Source organism: Lissotriton vulgaris, chromosome 6 (assembly GCF_964263255.1).
Source record: "Lissotriton vulgaris chromosome 6, aLisVul1.2, whole genome shotgun sequence".
Classification (NCBI taxonomy): Eukaryota; Metazoa; Chordata; class Amphibia; order Caudata; family Salamandridae; genus Lissotriton; species Lissotriton vulgaris.
The window spans coordinates 1,802,690,864-1,802,705,231 of NC_141694.1; the positions used below are offsets into that span (position 1 = coordinate 1,802,690,864).

The window sequence follows — 14,368 nt, forward strand, 5'->3', positions numbered from 1 at the left end:
TGCACCCCTGTTTCTGGCTTGTGTTCCATGTGACACACATACATGCCCTTAGGGCATGTCTGTGTGCCACATGGCACAGGTGTACATGCACAGATGTGCATGTACACAGGAATTCGTTATTTACCATGCAATAGTATTACATGGTAAAAAAAGAATTCTTAGGGGCCTGTGGCATTGTTTGCAGTGCCACCTACATATAGATTTACAGAATCAGTAAATTTCCCGATTCTGTAAAATACTGAATCCGTAAATTTACGGATTCGGTGTTTTATAGATTCGGTAAATTTACAGAATCGGTAAATTTACGGATTCTGTAAATTTTAGGCCCCCTACATGACAAAAACCAAATACCGGTCGGTAACGGCCAAAATCGGCCGTTACCTACCGGTATTTGGTGACCTACATCTGGCCCCAAGAGTGTTGAAAGGTGCTAGTGCCATGCAAAAGTAAAATGCACTTTGCCACAGTCCAGCTCCTTAACAGCCTCCTAATTCTCCGCCTTTCTTTGTTACTATTAATAGCATACTACTTCTGTCTTCTCTGTAGAAGTAGCAAAAAAGTGGACAGGTGGGCGCTGGCGTTCTGTTGACTGCTAGGCGCTGCCGTTCTGTTGTTTAGAACGCGCTTGTAATAACATATATAACATGCTTACAGTTTGTAAAAGCATTTTAAAATGAAATGCTTATTCTGTGCACTGCTAGGCACTGCCGTTATGATGTTTAAAACTAGGATGCTTAGTTATACGTGCTTTAGCTTGAAGCTGGTGCTATGCAAATGTAGCCATCTACTATTACCGGTACATATGCTGTGCTTTCTTTCACTTGCTACGTTGTTTTACAGGCAAGGTTGCAAATAGATAGGACTATCAGGTGTGACATGGTAATTTGTTTCCTGTTTCACTATGTAAGAGCTCTGTTAAATCTCACAAACGTACTTCAAAAGCTGCTTTGCAGGCGCCATGTCTGCTTTTAGTTTCTTAAGTGTTGCCAGATGTTCGCCTTATTCTCCTTTATTCTTACAAAAACTGGTCTTTACTTTACATGTACGATGTATTAAAGTGAAGGCCTTTTACATATGTTTACTAGCTAATGTGATTAAACATGCGCTTTAAAAACAGGTCCTTAGTTTATCAAACGTGAGAAGGGCACTTCTGATTGGAAACAATGTTCTTTTTTGCACCACAGCAGCATATCACATTTATATATTGAATGATTTAGCCCCAAAGTAATACCATGCAGACGTATGCATGTGCTATTAGTGTTTGTGATTAACCCCTTAAGTGCTGCTGACGGCCAATGGTCGTCAGCAGCGCTACCTCCCCAGTGCTGCGCAAGACCATTGAACGTCCATTCAGCACTAGTTCTAATGGACAGCGCAGCACTGGGGAGAAATGTTTACACGCAGCTAAGGTGTTAAGTGCGTAGTTGTAGAAAACAATTTTATCTACTTGCTTATAAACAACTTGATTTTCTGCCCCGGAGCAGCCATACGTTTATTTATTTAATGATTTGGGCCCAAGGTAATGCCATGCAAATGTATGCATATGCTATTAGGGTTTTTTGAAAACACTGCATTTTGCCAGACTTTCCGTGCATTTAACTAGAAGAGTGCGTAGTGTTAGAAAAAGAATATTTGTTACTCGCTTACAAACAGCGTGCTTTTCTGCTTCAAAACAGCATATCACGTTTATTTATTTAATGCTTTGGGCCCGAGGTGATGCTGTGCAAACATAGGGTGCACAAAAGCCGCGCATTTTTCCAAACTTTCCGTGCCTTTAGCTGGAGGGGGTGAACGTCTGAAAGTGCCATATCCAATGTGATTAGACATGCGCTTTACAAACAGGTCCTTACTTTGCCAAACGTGAGAAGGGCAGTTTAAATATACTCCGTATGAAGTCCTTCTTAAAGCTTGTATTTACATGTGAGCCCTAGCCAAAAATTCAGTGCATTTAACGAGAGGGAGGGAACGTCTCAAAGTGGCATAGCTAATGCAATTAGGTACGTATTTGTAAGGAGAAAATGCTATTTATTTGCTTATAAATTTATGTATTTAGTGCTTTAGGCCCAAGGTAATGCCATTCAAACGTATGCATGTGCTATTAGGTTTTTTTTAAAATACTGCATTTTTCCAAATTTTCCGTGCGTTTAACTGGAGAAGTGCGTACTTTTAGAAAAAGAATGTTAGTTATTTGCTTATAAACAACATGATTTTCTGCACCAGAGCAGCATATTACGTTGATTTATTTAATGCTTTGGCCCAAAGTAATGCTGTGCAAACATAGGGTGCATTTTGCCACACAATTTGCTAAACTTACAGGCTAACTTATGATGCTGACACCAGAGCAGCATTTCACGTTTATTTATTGAATGCTTTAGGCCCAAAGTAATGCTGTGCAAACATAGGGTGCACTTTGCCACACAATTTGCTAAACTTACAGGCTAACTTATGATGCTTACACAAGAGCAGCATTTCACGTTTTTTTATTGAAGGTTTTAGGCCCAAGGTAATGCTATGCAAACAAGTACACTTTGTCGCAAGCTTTGCTGTTCTATCACAACTTTTATGTGCACACACAACATCTCCAACAACCTTTAATCCACAGGCTGACTTTTAATGCTTACACTAGAGCAGTGTATCGCATTTATTTATTTAATGTTTTGGCCCCAAGGTAATGCCATGCAAACATGAAGTACACTTTGTTGCAAGCTTTGCTGTTCTAGTAACTACAGTCCTTACAATTAACTCTTTTTGTATGCCTATTTATTCTATAAACATGCCTTCACTATTAACAACGCGTTAAGGAGAAGGGTTCACCGAAATAAAGTCACTGGGACCTGGGTATTCTAAGTACTAAGAAGAGGGGTCCCAGTAATCACATAGGAAAATTAAAAAATAGTAAGCAATCAAATGCGAAAAAACTTTATGAGCCTGCATTGTTATTTATTCACAATGTAGGTATAAACTGATTATCATTCATTTTCAGTTATAGTGCAGGGTGGTGAAGGTAGGAATAGTGACAATAAAAAACAGCCACGAAAGGCCTCAGTGTACTATGTATCCAAGTTTAGACATAGACAAAACAAAAGACCAATGGTTCACTACATCATACTATGATAATCATGCTCCACATTTCACATTAAATGAGCAATTTTTGGGAGTGAAGGTGAGTAGATGCAAAAAGCTGTCGACGTTTCGACCCTCTATAATTGGCAGGCATTAATTATATCCTTGCATCGGGGTCTTCATCAGGACGGGGGCGGGGCAGGCAACTAGGGGTTGCTTGTCTCCAGGAAGGATGATGAGGAGGGCGCTCTCGGGGAAGATGGTTTTCAGCTTATACAGTGACGATATCAGGCAGCTGTACTGGTAGAAATTGGAGCATGTATCTGTTTCTCAATTGTAAAGCTGGTCCGAAGATCCCATGGTGCTCTTTCAATAGTCGGGAAATCCCGCAATACGTTATCCAATGTCAGGAAATACACTTTCCGTCGATATATAGACTGAATCCGCATGCAAGATGCCTCGCGCTGGTACTGTTTCAATAGTCAGGGAACCCGCAATACATTTCTCAATGTCAGGAAATACACTCGCCGTCGTTATGTGGACTGAATCCGCATCCAAGACGCCTCGCGTTAGTTAATGGCCATTATTTTTTTGCACGTTTTTTAGGCATTGCATTACAATAAAAAAAAATACAGTTACAGTATGTCGGCAAGCGTGAATATGCTAACAATTCATTAAAAATACATTACCCAGTGACGAGACACTCGCGCCACTTTTTTTACAAGGACCGCCATACGCAATAAAATTTTTACGCATGTTAATCTGTACGTTACTTTACAGTTAAAATATGTCAGCAAGCTGTAAATACTCTAGCAATTCGTAAAAAATACATTACCCAGCAACGAGACACATGCGCCACTCCTTCCAGAAGCACCGCCATTCGCATAATAATTTTAATGTGCATTGATTTGTACATTACTTTACGTAATGCAATGCTTCAATATTATTGGCTGAGCCAAACGTCTATCAGAAAATATGCGTACACCTAAGAAGGAAACTAGACCGCAACAATTCAAAATACAATTACTGTTCGCCAGTATTTTTAGAGCCGGCATTTTATGTGACCTTTTTACAATCAGCAAACATGCAATACATACACATTAAAACATGCATAGGAAATTAAATACAAATAAACATGTTTAAATAGGAAACAAGTGAAACTTAACCTAGGGCCCAAAATTATTTAAACTGTCCCTGTGTGTGCCTGTAAACGTTTGCATGCACAATACTGTTGTATTTTATGGAGACTACGACCCATCACGCTTCATGTTCCGTTATTTCAACTTTATAAGTTTCTGCCTTAATATGCCAAAGTACCATTCAATATATAAAAATGTTAGCGTTATGCCACTGATATACGAATTAAACAGTTATTTGTTAATAATTGGAAGCATGCAATTAATGATGTTTCTGTTCCTTTTTTTAATTGGATTTAAAAAGACTGCATTTTTTCCCCACGCCACTGTCAGATCTTGTCATCAAACTATTGTCTATAATCTTGAGCCTGTTTATTTTCCTTTGCAAATGTCTTCCCGTATTTGTCACCAGCCCTATGGCAACAGTCACAATTCTTATATGCTGTAAGCACACATGCATGTTTCTTTTACAATGCAGTTACAGCTGTTTCATTTTCACAGACCTTAAGTATTGACACTGAAAATGCCAAAACTAATCAGTTTGTCATTTTGAAAAAAAACACATAAATAAAACATTTATCATTTACAATACCAATAACTCACACTTACCTAATGCGAGACCTATTGCATTGCAAATGCTTGCTTTAACTTGACGCGGATGGCCCTGTGCTAATAATACACAGATTTATCTAGATAAACAGACATTTGAGGTGAGCAATTTTGTGGTGTAGGAGGTGTTGTAGTATTCTATATAAAGGGGCTGCTCTCCATCTGAAACTTAGGAACTACCCAGAGTTAACTGCTCTGTATTAATTAAAACTATTTTACATTATTTTTTATATTTGAATAATATTATGAATTTGTTGCAGTTTTATATATTTTTGTTAATTTTTACTTTTAATTTATTGTTAATATGTTTAATTCAATGTATGTTGACAATTCTTTATTTATTGTTTTTATATTTTTAAATATTATGTGTAAATATATTTACATTAGTTAGTTAAACTTTTTATTTTTAATGATGTTAACATTTTGTAATTTAGTAGTTTAAATACATTACTTATAATATTATATATTTGAGTAATAATATTTTGATATACTATTCCATGATATGTATGTATTTTTTTAAATTCTTTTTATTAAACAAAAGCTTCATTAAACACACATCATGGAGTTAGTGCCTGATTACGACTTTGGTGGTGTGGCATTGGGCCGCCACTCCGCCTCCCCGGCTCCTACTCTGCCATTGCTCACTGCTGCCAGCCTACCAGATTACGCGCTTCCTCATAGTCTGACGGGCGGTCCTTTGGCATTCCTACAGCGGTGCCTTTCAAAAGGCAGCGCAAGTACAACATAAATGCCCGTTCCTGCACAACATGGACTGTTAAGTCCATGCCATGCAAGAAAGGGGGTGCATGCACATCGGGGGGGCCCACCATGTGCCCCCTCCTGCATGCTTTCCATGGGCATGATAAAAGAGGGGCCCTGTAGTGTCATATTTGGTTCCGTACCGCCACCCTTTCTGTGGCAGGCTCATTGCCGTGGTTAGGGTCGCATTGAGGAAACTCATAATATGTTTGGCAGTGTCACAGCGGAACCACCAAGCATATGGAGTCTTCAAGACCGCCTCGCCAGCACCAGGGATCTCGGATCCCTGGCAGCTGTGGTTGTTCCTGACGGACCTCCACTGCGAGTTTGCTGGTACTATGTAAGTCAATTAATATTATTCATATACAGATCTTAGGTTCCATGATATTTTTGACCCAATATTTTGGTAGTTTACTTACAGAGTATGTCAACTTGATATTTTTGTAGAATATATTTTTATATAAAAGTCTGGTAAGTTGATTCTGTTTTTCTGTCATACAAATTCTCAGCATTCCATGGGGAGTTACATAAAAAGCAACTAGCTCGTAGTTTCAATGTCACATGACGTGGGGTAACTTGCTAGATATGAGTGTTAACGGAGCTGAGCAAGCACTTAAGCATGATAGAAAAGACTTCTAGAAAACAGATGCACGTTGCTGGTTTTCTCTGCTCTGGGAGAAGATTCAGCACATGGACTGTTCCCATCAAAGCAAACTCCATACACAGAGATCAGAAAGTGAAGGTGAGCTATCTGCAGACCTTAGTAAAATCTCTACTCATCTCCAGCTGCCTGTATACCCTCACGGTTGATAAGCTGCACTATACAAATCATGCCCTGAGAAGCTTGAGAGACCTGTTTGCTTAATCACTTAACAGAAACATTTGCAGCACTTTAATAAGCAATACACCAGGCTTTTTGGGGTCGTATCTCAGTTTATACAAGTTGCATATTTTCCTTGGTTTGCACTTCAGTTAAATTAAATGAACTAAGTCACAGCACTGACATATAATAAAAGAACAGTTTAGGGAATCTCTTACTTGTCACTTTAGAGTGCCACACTTCAGCATTGATTCCTCATGCAAAAGCACACTGAAAACAAGGAAATGTCACACACATGCTAAGTGGGATTTTGGCAGCTATCTTATTGCGGCCTTGGCACTCTCTCTGTGGTTAGGGCACACTTCCTTCCCAGCAGCATTTATAAGGATTTCCTTATCTCCTGGCTTCAATGAAAGGATTAGTTATAGATTTCTAAGAGCACAACTGATGCCATTAGATAGCTGTAGGCGGAATTGGGATGACGCCAAATGCTGTCTTTCACCGCGTAATATTTGGAAATTAACAAAGAAATGGTTATCCTTATGTTCCTAACAACATCCGGTTAACTGTTATAAAAACATCAGCATTGGAGCAGTCAGCTCATTGGCTGATTGATGGTACTTAGACCCACGCGCTCTGTCGGGTGACAGCAACGTTTGATTCAAGAAACCCCAGGAGTCAGACACCTCCAAGGCAGGTAAGAGACTGGAACTACTAGCAATTCTTGAAGTGAGGAGAAGAGATGCAATGCAAGGTAACATCAGTCCAGCTTCACAAGAGGTTGTGCATGCCCAGGTGGATCTTTGGTGGGTCTTAAATGCCACTTATGTTCTTTATTGCTGAACATTTCTATTCACTATAGACTTCTGTAGCACTTTATGCTGAACCACATGGCATTAATTGACCTATGAGGGTAAAATAAATATGTGTAAAGACTAGCAGCTTGATTCATCAATCTCCCGTTTTGCGAGGCCCTAATAGCGAATTATAGCGATTCGCTATTAAGGACTCGCAAAACAGGATTCATGTAGGATTAGCAAAATTTATTGCGATTCCTACTGATTCCTTATTTGCGATTAGCAAATTGCTAATCGCAAATAAGGAAAAAACTCCCCATTCATTCCTATGGGCCAAAAGGCCCATAGGAATGAATGCGGAGTATTCCTTATTTGCGATTAGCAATTTGCTAATCGCAAATAAGATTGCGATTTGAAGGGTGCCAGGGGTGTCCAAAGGACACCCTGTAGCACCCCTCAAATGACATTTGACACAGGTGTTGCACACACACATGTCCAAAGGACATGTGTGTGTGTAACATGCAACTCAGAAAAATGCATTTTAATGCATTTTTCTGAGTTTTCGCAATTTACCACGAGGTCTGACCTTGCGGTAAATTGCGGCCAGAAATTGCGAATTCGCAAATTAAAATTGCATGATGAATTGCATTTAAGGAATCTCAAATTGAGATTCCTTAAATGTAAATCCTCGCAAAATTGCGAGATCGCAATTAGCGATTTTTGCATTTGGGATGATGAATCCCAAATGCAAAAATCGCACTCGCAAAGGGCCAGATTCTCAAAATCTGGCCCTTTGCGAGCCGATTTAGGCTTCATGAATTAGGCTGTTTAAATTTACATGTAAAGAATGAAAACAAGCACTGGCAATGCAAATAAGTGTAGCCCACTATATGTATAATTACCAACCTTAAGCCATTGCAGCCATTACCGCAATGGTGGATTTCTTTGGTTTTCGTAGGGATGCGAGAGTGCTCATTTGCTTTATTGGATTGTTTTCAGTAACTTATGAACTGCTCAGGGCAGGTGTTAGCTTTTGGAGATATTCCCGCTTAGCGTGAATATCTCCAAAAGTTGGTAATAGGAGATAGCGATGTTAGCAACTGTTTCCAGTCACTAACATCTTGGCACGCCCACTTTGCATGTCATTAGTGATAAATATCACTGACATGCAAAGTGGGGCCAAAGATGGTCGCTATCTCCTACTAGCTGTCGCTAACTGGTGTTAGCGACAGCTAGGTAATAGGGAGATAATTTTATCTCTGCTTTCTTGGCTTTTCAAACAAAAAAAGCGGAGATAAACCTCCTTGATAATATGCCCCTAAATACTGCTCCGTGTCTAACTATTTCATGTCATAGAGGTTATCAAACATGTTGTATTTCTGTCGGTAGGATGAAAGCCGTACTCCAGGCCGCCCTCACCTTCCTGATGCTGGTTATCTGTACCTCTGCCTACTCGGGTAATATAAAAATCATTTCCACGATCATATAAGTGTTTGAATATAAAGAATTTTTTTTTCCTAATTTGATCTGAAATTCAATCTTTATATTACCATTTGCCAAAGTTGATGATTCAGCCTTTCCTAATCTCCAGTTAATTCAGTGCAAATATATTCTTCCCGGTTAGAATCTCAGACAAGGAAAACAGATGTGGAATGGGGATGCTGTGCTTATGAGTCATCTCCCCCTTTTAATTATGTTTAGCTTCTTTAAAAATACGTTATGCCTCACATTAGTAAAAACCCACACCTCCCTTGATATTTTAGCCCCCTGGTTTCATGCCTGCATTAGCATCTCAGTGCTTGTTTACTTCAGCCTACTCCTCAGGAAAGGCTTTAAATTCATCAGCTCCTGTTTCAACAAAATGTCATTCAGGAGTGACTCACTTTATGGTTCAATATAAAATGTTAGTGATGTTGTTTTATTTTTGGGTATCCTCTGAAAACCATTTTATTTTTCACAGCTTTGATTCGTTCGAGATGCGGTGCAATCGTGCCACATTTTATTCCTAACTGCTGAATGTTAGCACTCTAGATGTTCATTAGCAGTACATGGTGAAGCTGCAGTTGATCACTGCAGAGTTAAAGGGCAGGCTGCTCCTGGTGTTGAAGTACATATTTCAGTCCACATGTCAGAATGTGTCACATGCAAGAGGAAGATATTTTAGAACCCACAGGAAATGTCCCTTAGTTTTAGCTGCTCATGCACTAATCATCATTTCTGTGACAAAATGAATCCCCTAATTTCGTTTATTTCTAAATTAAATGAATTACGTTTTTCGGCTTTGAAATTATCAGGATGACATTCATGTATGCCACACGGTTGCCATAAATACTGAATGTCAGCTCTCAGTTTTTCCCAACAACACTGTGGAAGCTGTAGTACAACACTGGTGGGTCAACGGACATGCTGCTGCTGCTGTTCGAAGTACATTTTATTCAAAATATTAGAATGTTTCCTCATGGATATTAGTATCATCCATATTTGCAAAGTGCGAACATATCACCTTAAGGGTTCAGGGCACTGGGGTCGTTGGGGAGATTAAGTGAGCTACCGCCCAGAGTCACATGATGCTGAGCTGAACTGCCGCAGTCGCCGGGGATCGAACCGGGATCCCCATGCTCCAGATTCATCAGCTCTGGCAACATGAACATATAGAAAATATGCTCTTTTTAGATTCTGGAAACACTTTTCATAACCTCTGTGAGAAAACAGTTTTCTCTCAAACATTGTTCATCCAATCCCAGCTGAGGGTCACAATTTTTCACGGGGTAAACCCACCTGAGAACTAATGAGAATTCCTGAAATGAGTATAACATCATCAGCAAATGATGTATATTGTGAGTAAAATCTTGATATGTGCTTATTTTTGTGACACTCATAAAATATCACTCACTACAATGCATTTCAGTGGGGACCATGTCCCAGACTCCTGTAATTGCTGCCTTACTATGTTGTCCATGTTGCAGTCAGGCAATTGGGATTGACTAGTCCCCTTTAAGATGGCTAATAAGAGCTTATCTGAAGACCAACAGTGCGAATAGAGCTACATTTCAACCCTTTAAGCCCAACCTGAGCCCTTCTTTGAATGCGCATTGCTTGACAGCAGCTGAACAGATTTACAACAAATCACAATAAGCACACTTTCTGAGTAAACTCACAACTATGACAACAACTGGTAAACCGCTGTATGCTAAACCTTCGCATGAAAGTTGAGGTTTAGTTTAAAATCTTACTCTTTGTGGTTTGTTGTAAATCTTTAAGTAGTTGTTGAAATATTGGTGATTGAAAAAAAGTGTTGGGTAGGTTGGAAATTAGGACTTTTATATATCTTGTCATTTGAAAAGGTATATTATTATTGGCTTATAAACTTTGCACCGTTTCATGAATATACATGGAATTTGGAATTGGTATTGGTGTTTTCAAATTAGTGCAGATCCATCAAGGAGGGCCCAGGTAAAAAGGGGAGGAAACATCGTGTTCATTTGCTAATTACTTTGGCACTGTGTGATGAAACTGCAAAAATATAGCATAAGCTTGAATGGATTTGTTTTTTATTGATTCATCAGGTTTTGTGCCAGTTCATCGGTGGGAGGCAAAATTAAAAGGGAGATGGCACAAAACTGTTCAGTTGATGAAAACTTTAACAATGTGTAATGAATCTGCATCAAATGTGGCAGGCATTTAGCAGGTTTCATCCAGTGCAGGTATGCCAGGTTTTGGGCACATCCATTAGGGAGACAAATTTGAAGGGGGAGGAGTCAAACCATGTTTGATCTACTTGTAACTAAATAAATAAAACCTAGTCAAAGCACTAAAACATTAAATAACACAAAATCACCCAAAGGCTCTTGAAGATTTTCTTCTTTTAATTCCTTTCCAATTCCAATCCCATACCAACGCATTTCGCCGAGGTTATTGAGACACATCGGCTTTATCAGGGCTGGAAATGATACAAAATGTTTGCATCTTAACATCATAAACATTTCCAAAAACAAATTTCAGAAGTAGAGCCCCACACGGCCCAAAGAACAAACCTGTGCTCTTCACAATTCTCATTTTTAGTGAAAGCATGCACATCACTCTTATACTTATTGTCATACACCTTGTGAAACAATTGAAGTATATAAACCTAAATTATTTGAAGCCAAGTGAAATATATCCTCAAAACATACATCGCAACGGTGACATTAATGACTGCTACCAGGTCATGCGTATACAAAGGTGGTTAGCCTCATGTGAGATTGCTTATGTGGTTCTTCTTATAGCCCCATATATACTAGATTTACTATTATGGCATTTACCTTTTCTTGATTCAAATTATTACCTAAAAGAGAAAAGGTCCCTTACTCTTAAGTCTCGGCAAGAAGGAAGGACCTTGGATCAATTGCGTTACATTTCAATATTCAAGTTCAGAACCAAAGAGAATTCATACCTCGTATTTTGGGAGAATGCTTGTTATGTTCTTTCCAGAAATCCACTCATTCTTAAATACACCTTGACACATATATATATATATATATATATATATATATATATATATATATATATATATATATATATATATATATATATATATTCACTGAAAAAACCATAGGTTTGACACATGTTATAGTTAGCTGGAAATTTTACTGACATAAAACCAATGAAATTCCACGTTATAGTTAGTTGGACTCACTATAACTTGCGCGTGCAATGCACTGCTGATGACGTCACATATTACATCACTCATGACATGGTCAGTGACATCACTCATGACATCACTGATGACACCATCCAGTGAATGTGTATCTTACTGAAAAATAAATATTAGTGAATAATGTTTAAATATTTAAATATATATATTAGTGTTTCACTTTGTGTATAAGTGGCTACATGTGTTGGTAAGTAGCTACATGCGTATGTATATGGGTTGTTAGATGTTTCTCTTAGTATCAGTATGAGTGTCTATATGGTTTGGTGGGGGTATTACTTAGCACATAGATGCATGAGTGACTGACTCTCTGTTTGTATGTGTTTTGAAGACAGCATATGTGCAGGAGTGTATGGGTGGATGAGTGTGTATATGTGTTTGTTAGTGAGTGAATGACTGTCTCACTAGTGTCTTTATCAGTAACGACATATGTTTTAATCTAGTATATGTGAATATTGATGTATATAAGTGACTATATGTGAGAGTAAGAGATTGAAAGAGTTCCTGTTTAAATAAGTATGTGTTTCTATAAGTGATTGTTTAAGAGAATAAATATGTGTAATTTTCAATAGAAGTAAGGTGGAAGTGTGTGTATAACTCTATATTCAAATAAATGGATGTTCAATAGTTTATTTCCACGTGTGAGTATGTGTGTGAGTAACTTTTCGATGATTGTCGGTGTATAACAGGATGTATAGGTGTATCACTTCATATGATGAGTGAGTATATGTATGAGTGGATGTGTATATAGATGGTGGAATTACTGAATTACTTGTTGTAACTGATATGGGTAACTGCATTTTTTTTTTAAATTTCAGTTTCTATTTTTGAATATGTGTTTCAAGGGTTACATTACAGTGAAAGGAGGTCTGTCACTATGTCACAAGGATGGTGTCATCAGTGATGTCACTGACCATGTCATGAGTGATGTAATATGTGACGTCATCAGCAGTGCATTGCACGCGCAAGTTATAGTGAGTCCAACTAACTATAACGTGGAATTTCATTGGTTTTATGTCAGTAAAATTTCCAGCTAACTATAACATGTGTCAAACCTATGGTTTTTTCAGTGAATTTCATAGGTTTTTTAAATGCTACTTCCTAACTATAACGTGTGTAAAACCTATGGTTTTTTCTGTGAATTTCATTGGTTTTTAAAATGCTAATTCAGAAAAATGCCGTATATGCAACCTATACTTTTGGCAATAAAGTTCTGGCAATATTTTTTTCGAAAACAAGCCGTTTTCTTCACTGTTGAAGTTGCATAGAGACTCCTTGTAAAGCAATACAGAATTCGAAAGTCTGTACCTTGCCTTTTTTTAAACACATTAAAATTTGTCTGTAAATAATAATAGCCTTACTAAACTTTCGTGCGCGACCCGGTGTGCGCACTCTCGGCAACAGTTGTCAATAAAATGGATATCGCATTTCCAGGCTTTCGTGCGCACAGGCCTATATATTTCGTAAAAACCTTGCAATTTGAACTTATTGAATTTCTTCATACACCCCTCAAAGAACTTATAGTACGTCAAAGAGACTGTACCTAGACTTCTTTTTTATTCTTATGAAACTTTTCAGTAAATGGAGCCGAATGTCTTTTTAAACTTTCGTGCGTTAACGGATGTACACACCTTGGTATTTTTTTTAGAAATATAAAACGTTTCATACTTTAACAATTTTGTGCTTAAATCCAGCTCAGAAGATATACAAAATCATGATGGTAGTTGGTTCAACCCGGACCGTTTATTAGAGATAGATCGTCCAACTCCACCGGAAGACACCCCTAATAAAAAGGACATATATATAAAATGCGGACTAGCCGCTGTATCGTGCTAGCAAACTATAACATATAAATCGTTAGAAAAAACAAAAGGAATCGAGCAAAATCAGTAGGCCACTGATGCGATCTTTTTTTGACCTCGCTAAAATAGAAAAATTAGGAACAACCCCTCATGAGAAATATGAAACTAGTGAGAGAAACCGAGCTCGACGCCACGATGGCTGCAAGACAGCTCGGCTCCGCCGCCCACCCCACCCAAAATAACGACAAATATTATAAAGATACACAACACACCAGCAAAGTAACAGGGTAAAACGTTTTATTAAATAACTATTTACATGGCAGCCTACTGCAACATGAAAACAACACTTTCAATTGGTTCTTAATAGTTTCAATTCTGGAATTTACACGCAGCACTCCACCCACTTCCCTCACTATCTTTTCTACTCTCAAGAGACAACAACGTCCTACATCTTTCGGAAGACTTTGGTGAAATGGCTACCGTATCTCATTCATCTTCCGAATCTGACCAAAATGATCGACTACCTTTAATAAGAAAAAATAAATCTTTCATCTGGCAATTTTTCACTTATCCTGAAGATCAAAAGAAAGTGAATGCACCAAAAGTAACCTGCACGATATGTGACTTGGTTCTCTCAAGAAGAAATCCAGCAAAAAAATATTCCTTTTCCATACATACCATGGTGCGGCATG

General features: G+C 38.2%; 1 protein-coding gene across 1 annotated transcript in view; it reads left to right on the forward strand.

The window, feature by feature from the left end:
* The first annotated feature begins 6,795 nt into the window (after window positions 1-6,795).
* Window positions 6,796-14,368, forward strand: part of LOC147709537 (fucolectin-like) — a 220,367-nt gene continuing 212,794 nt past the window's right edge. The window contains exons 1-2 of the mRNA XM_086928077.1: window positions 6,796-7,084; window positions 8,574-8,641. Coding sequence (XP_086784203.1) covers window positions 8,575-8,641 — 67 coding nt within the window. The 5' untranslated portion in view covers window positions 6,796-7,084; window position 8,574. The remainder of the gene's footprint in view (window positions 7,085-8,573; window positions 8,642-14,368) is intronic.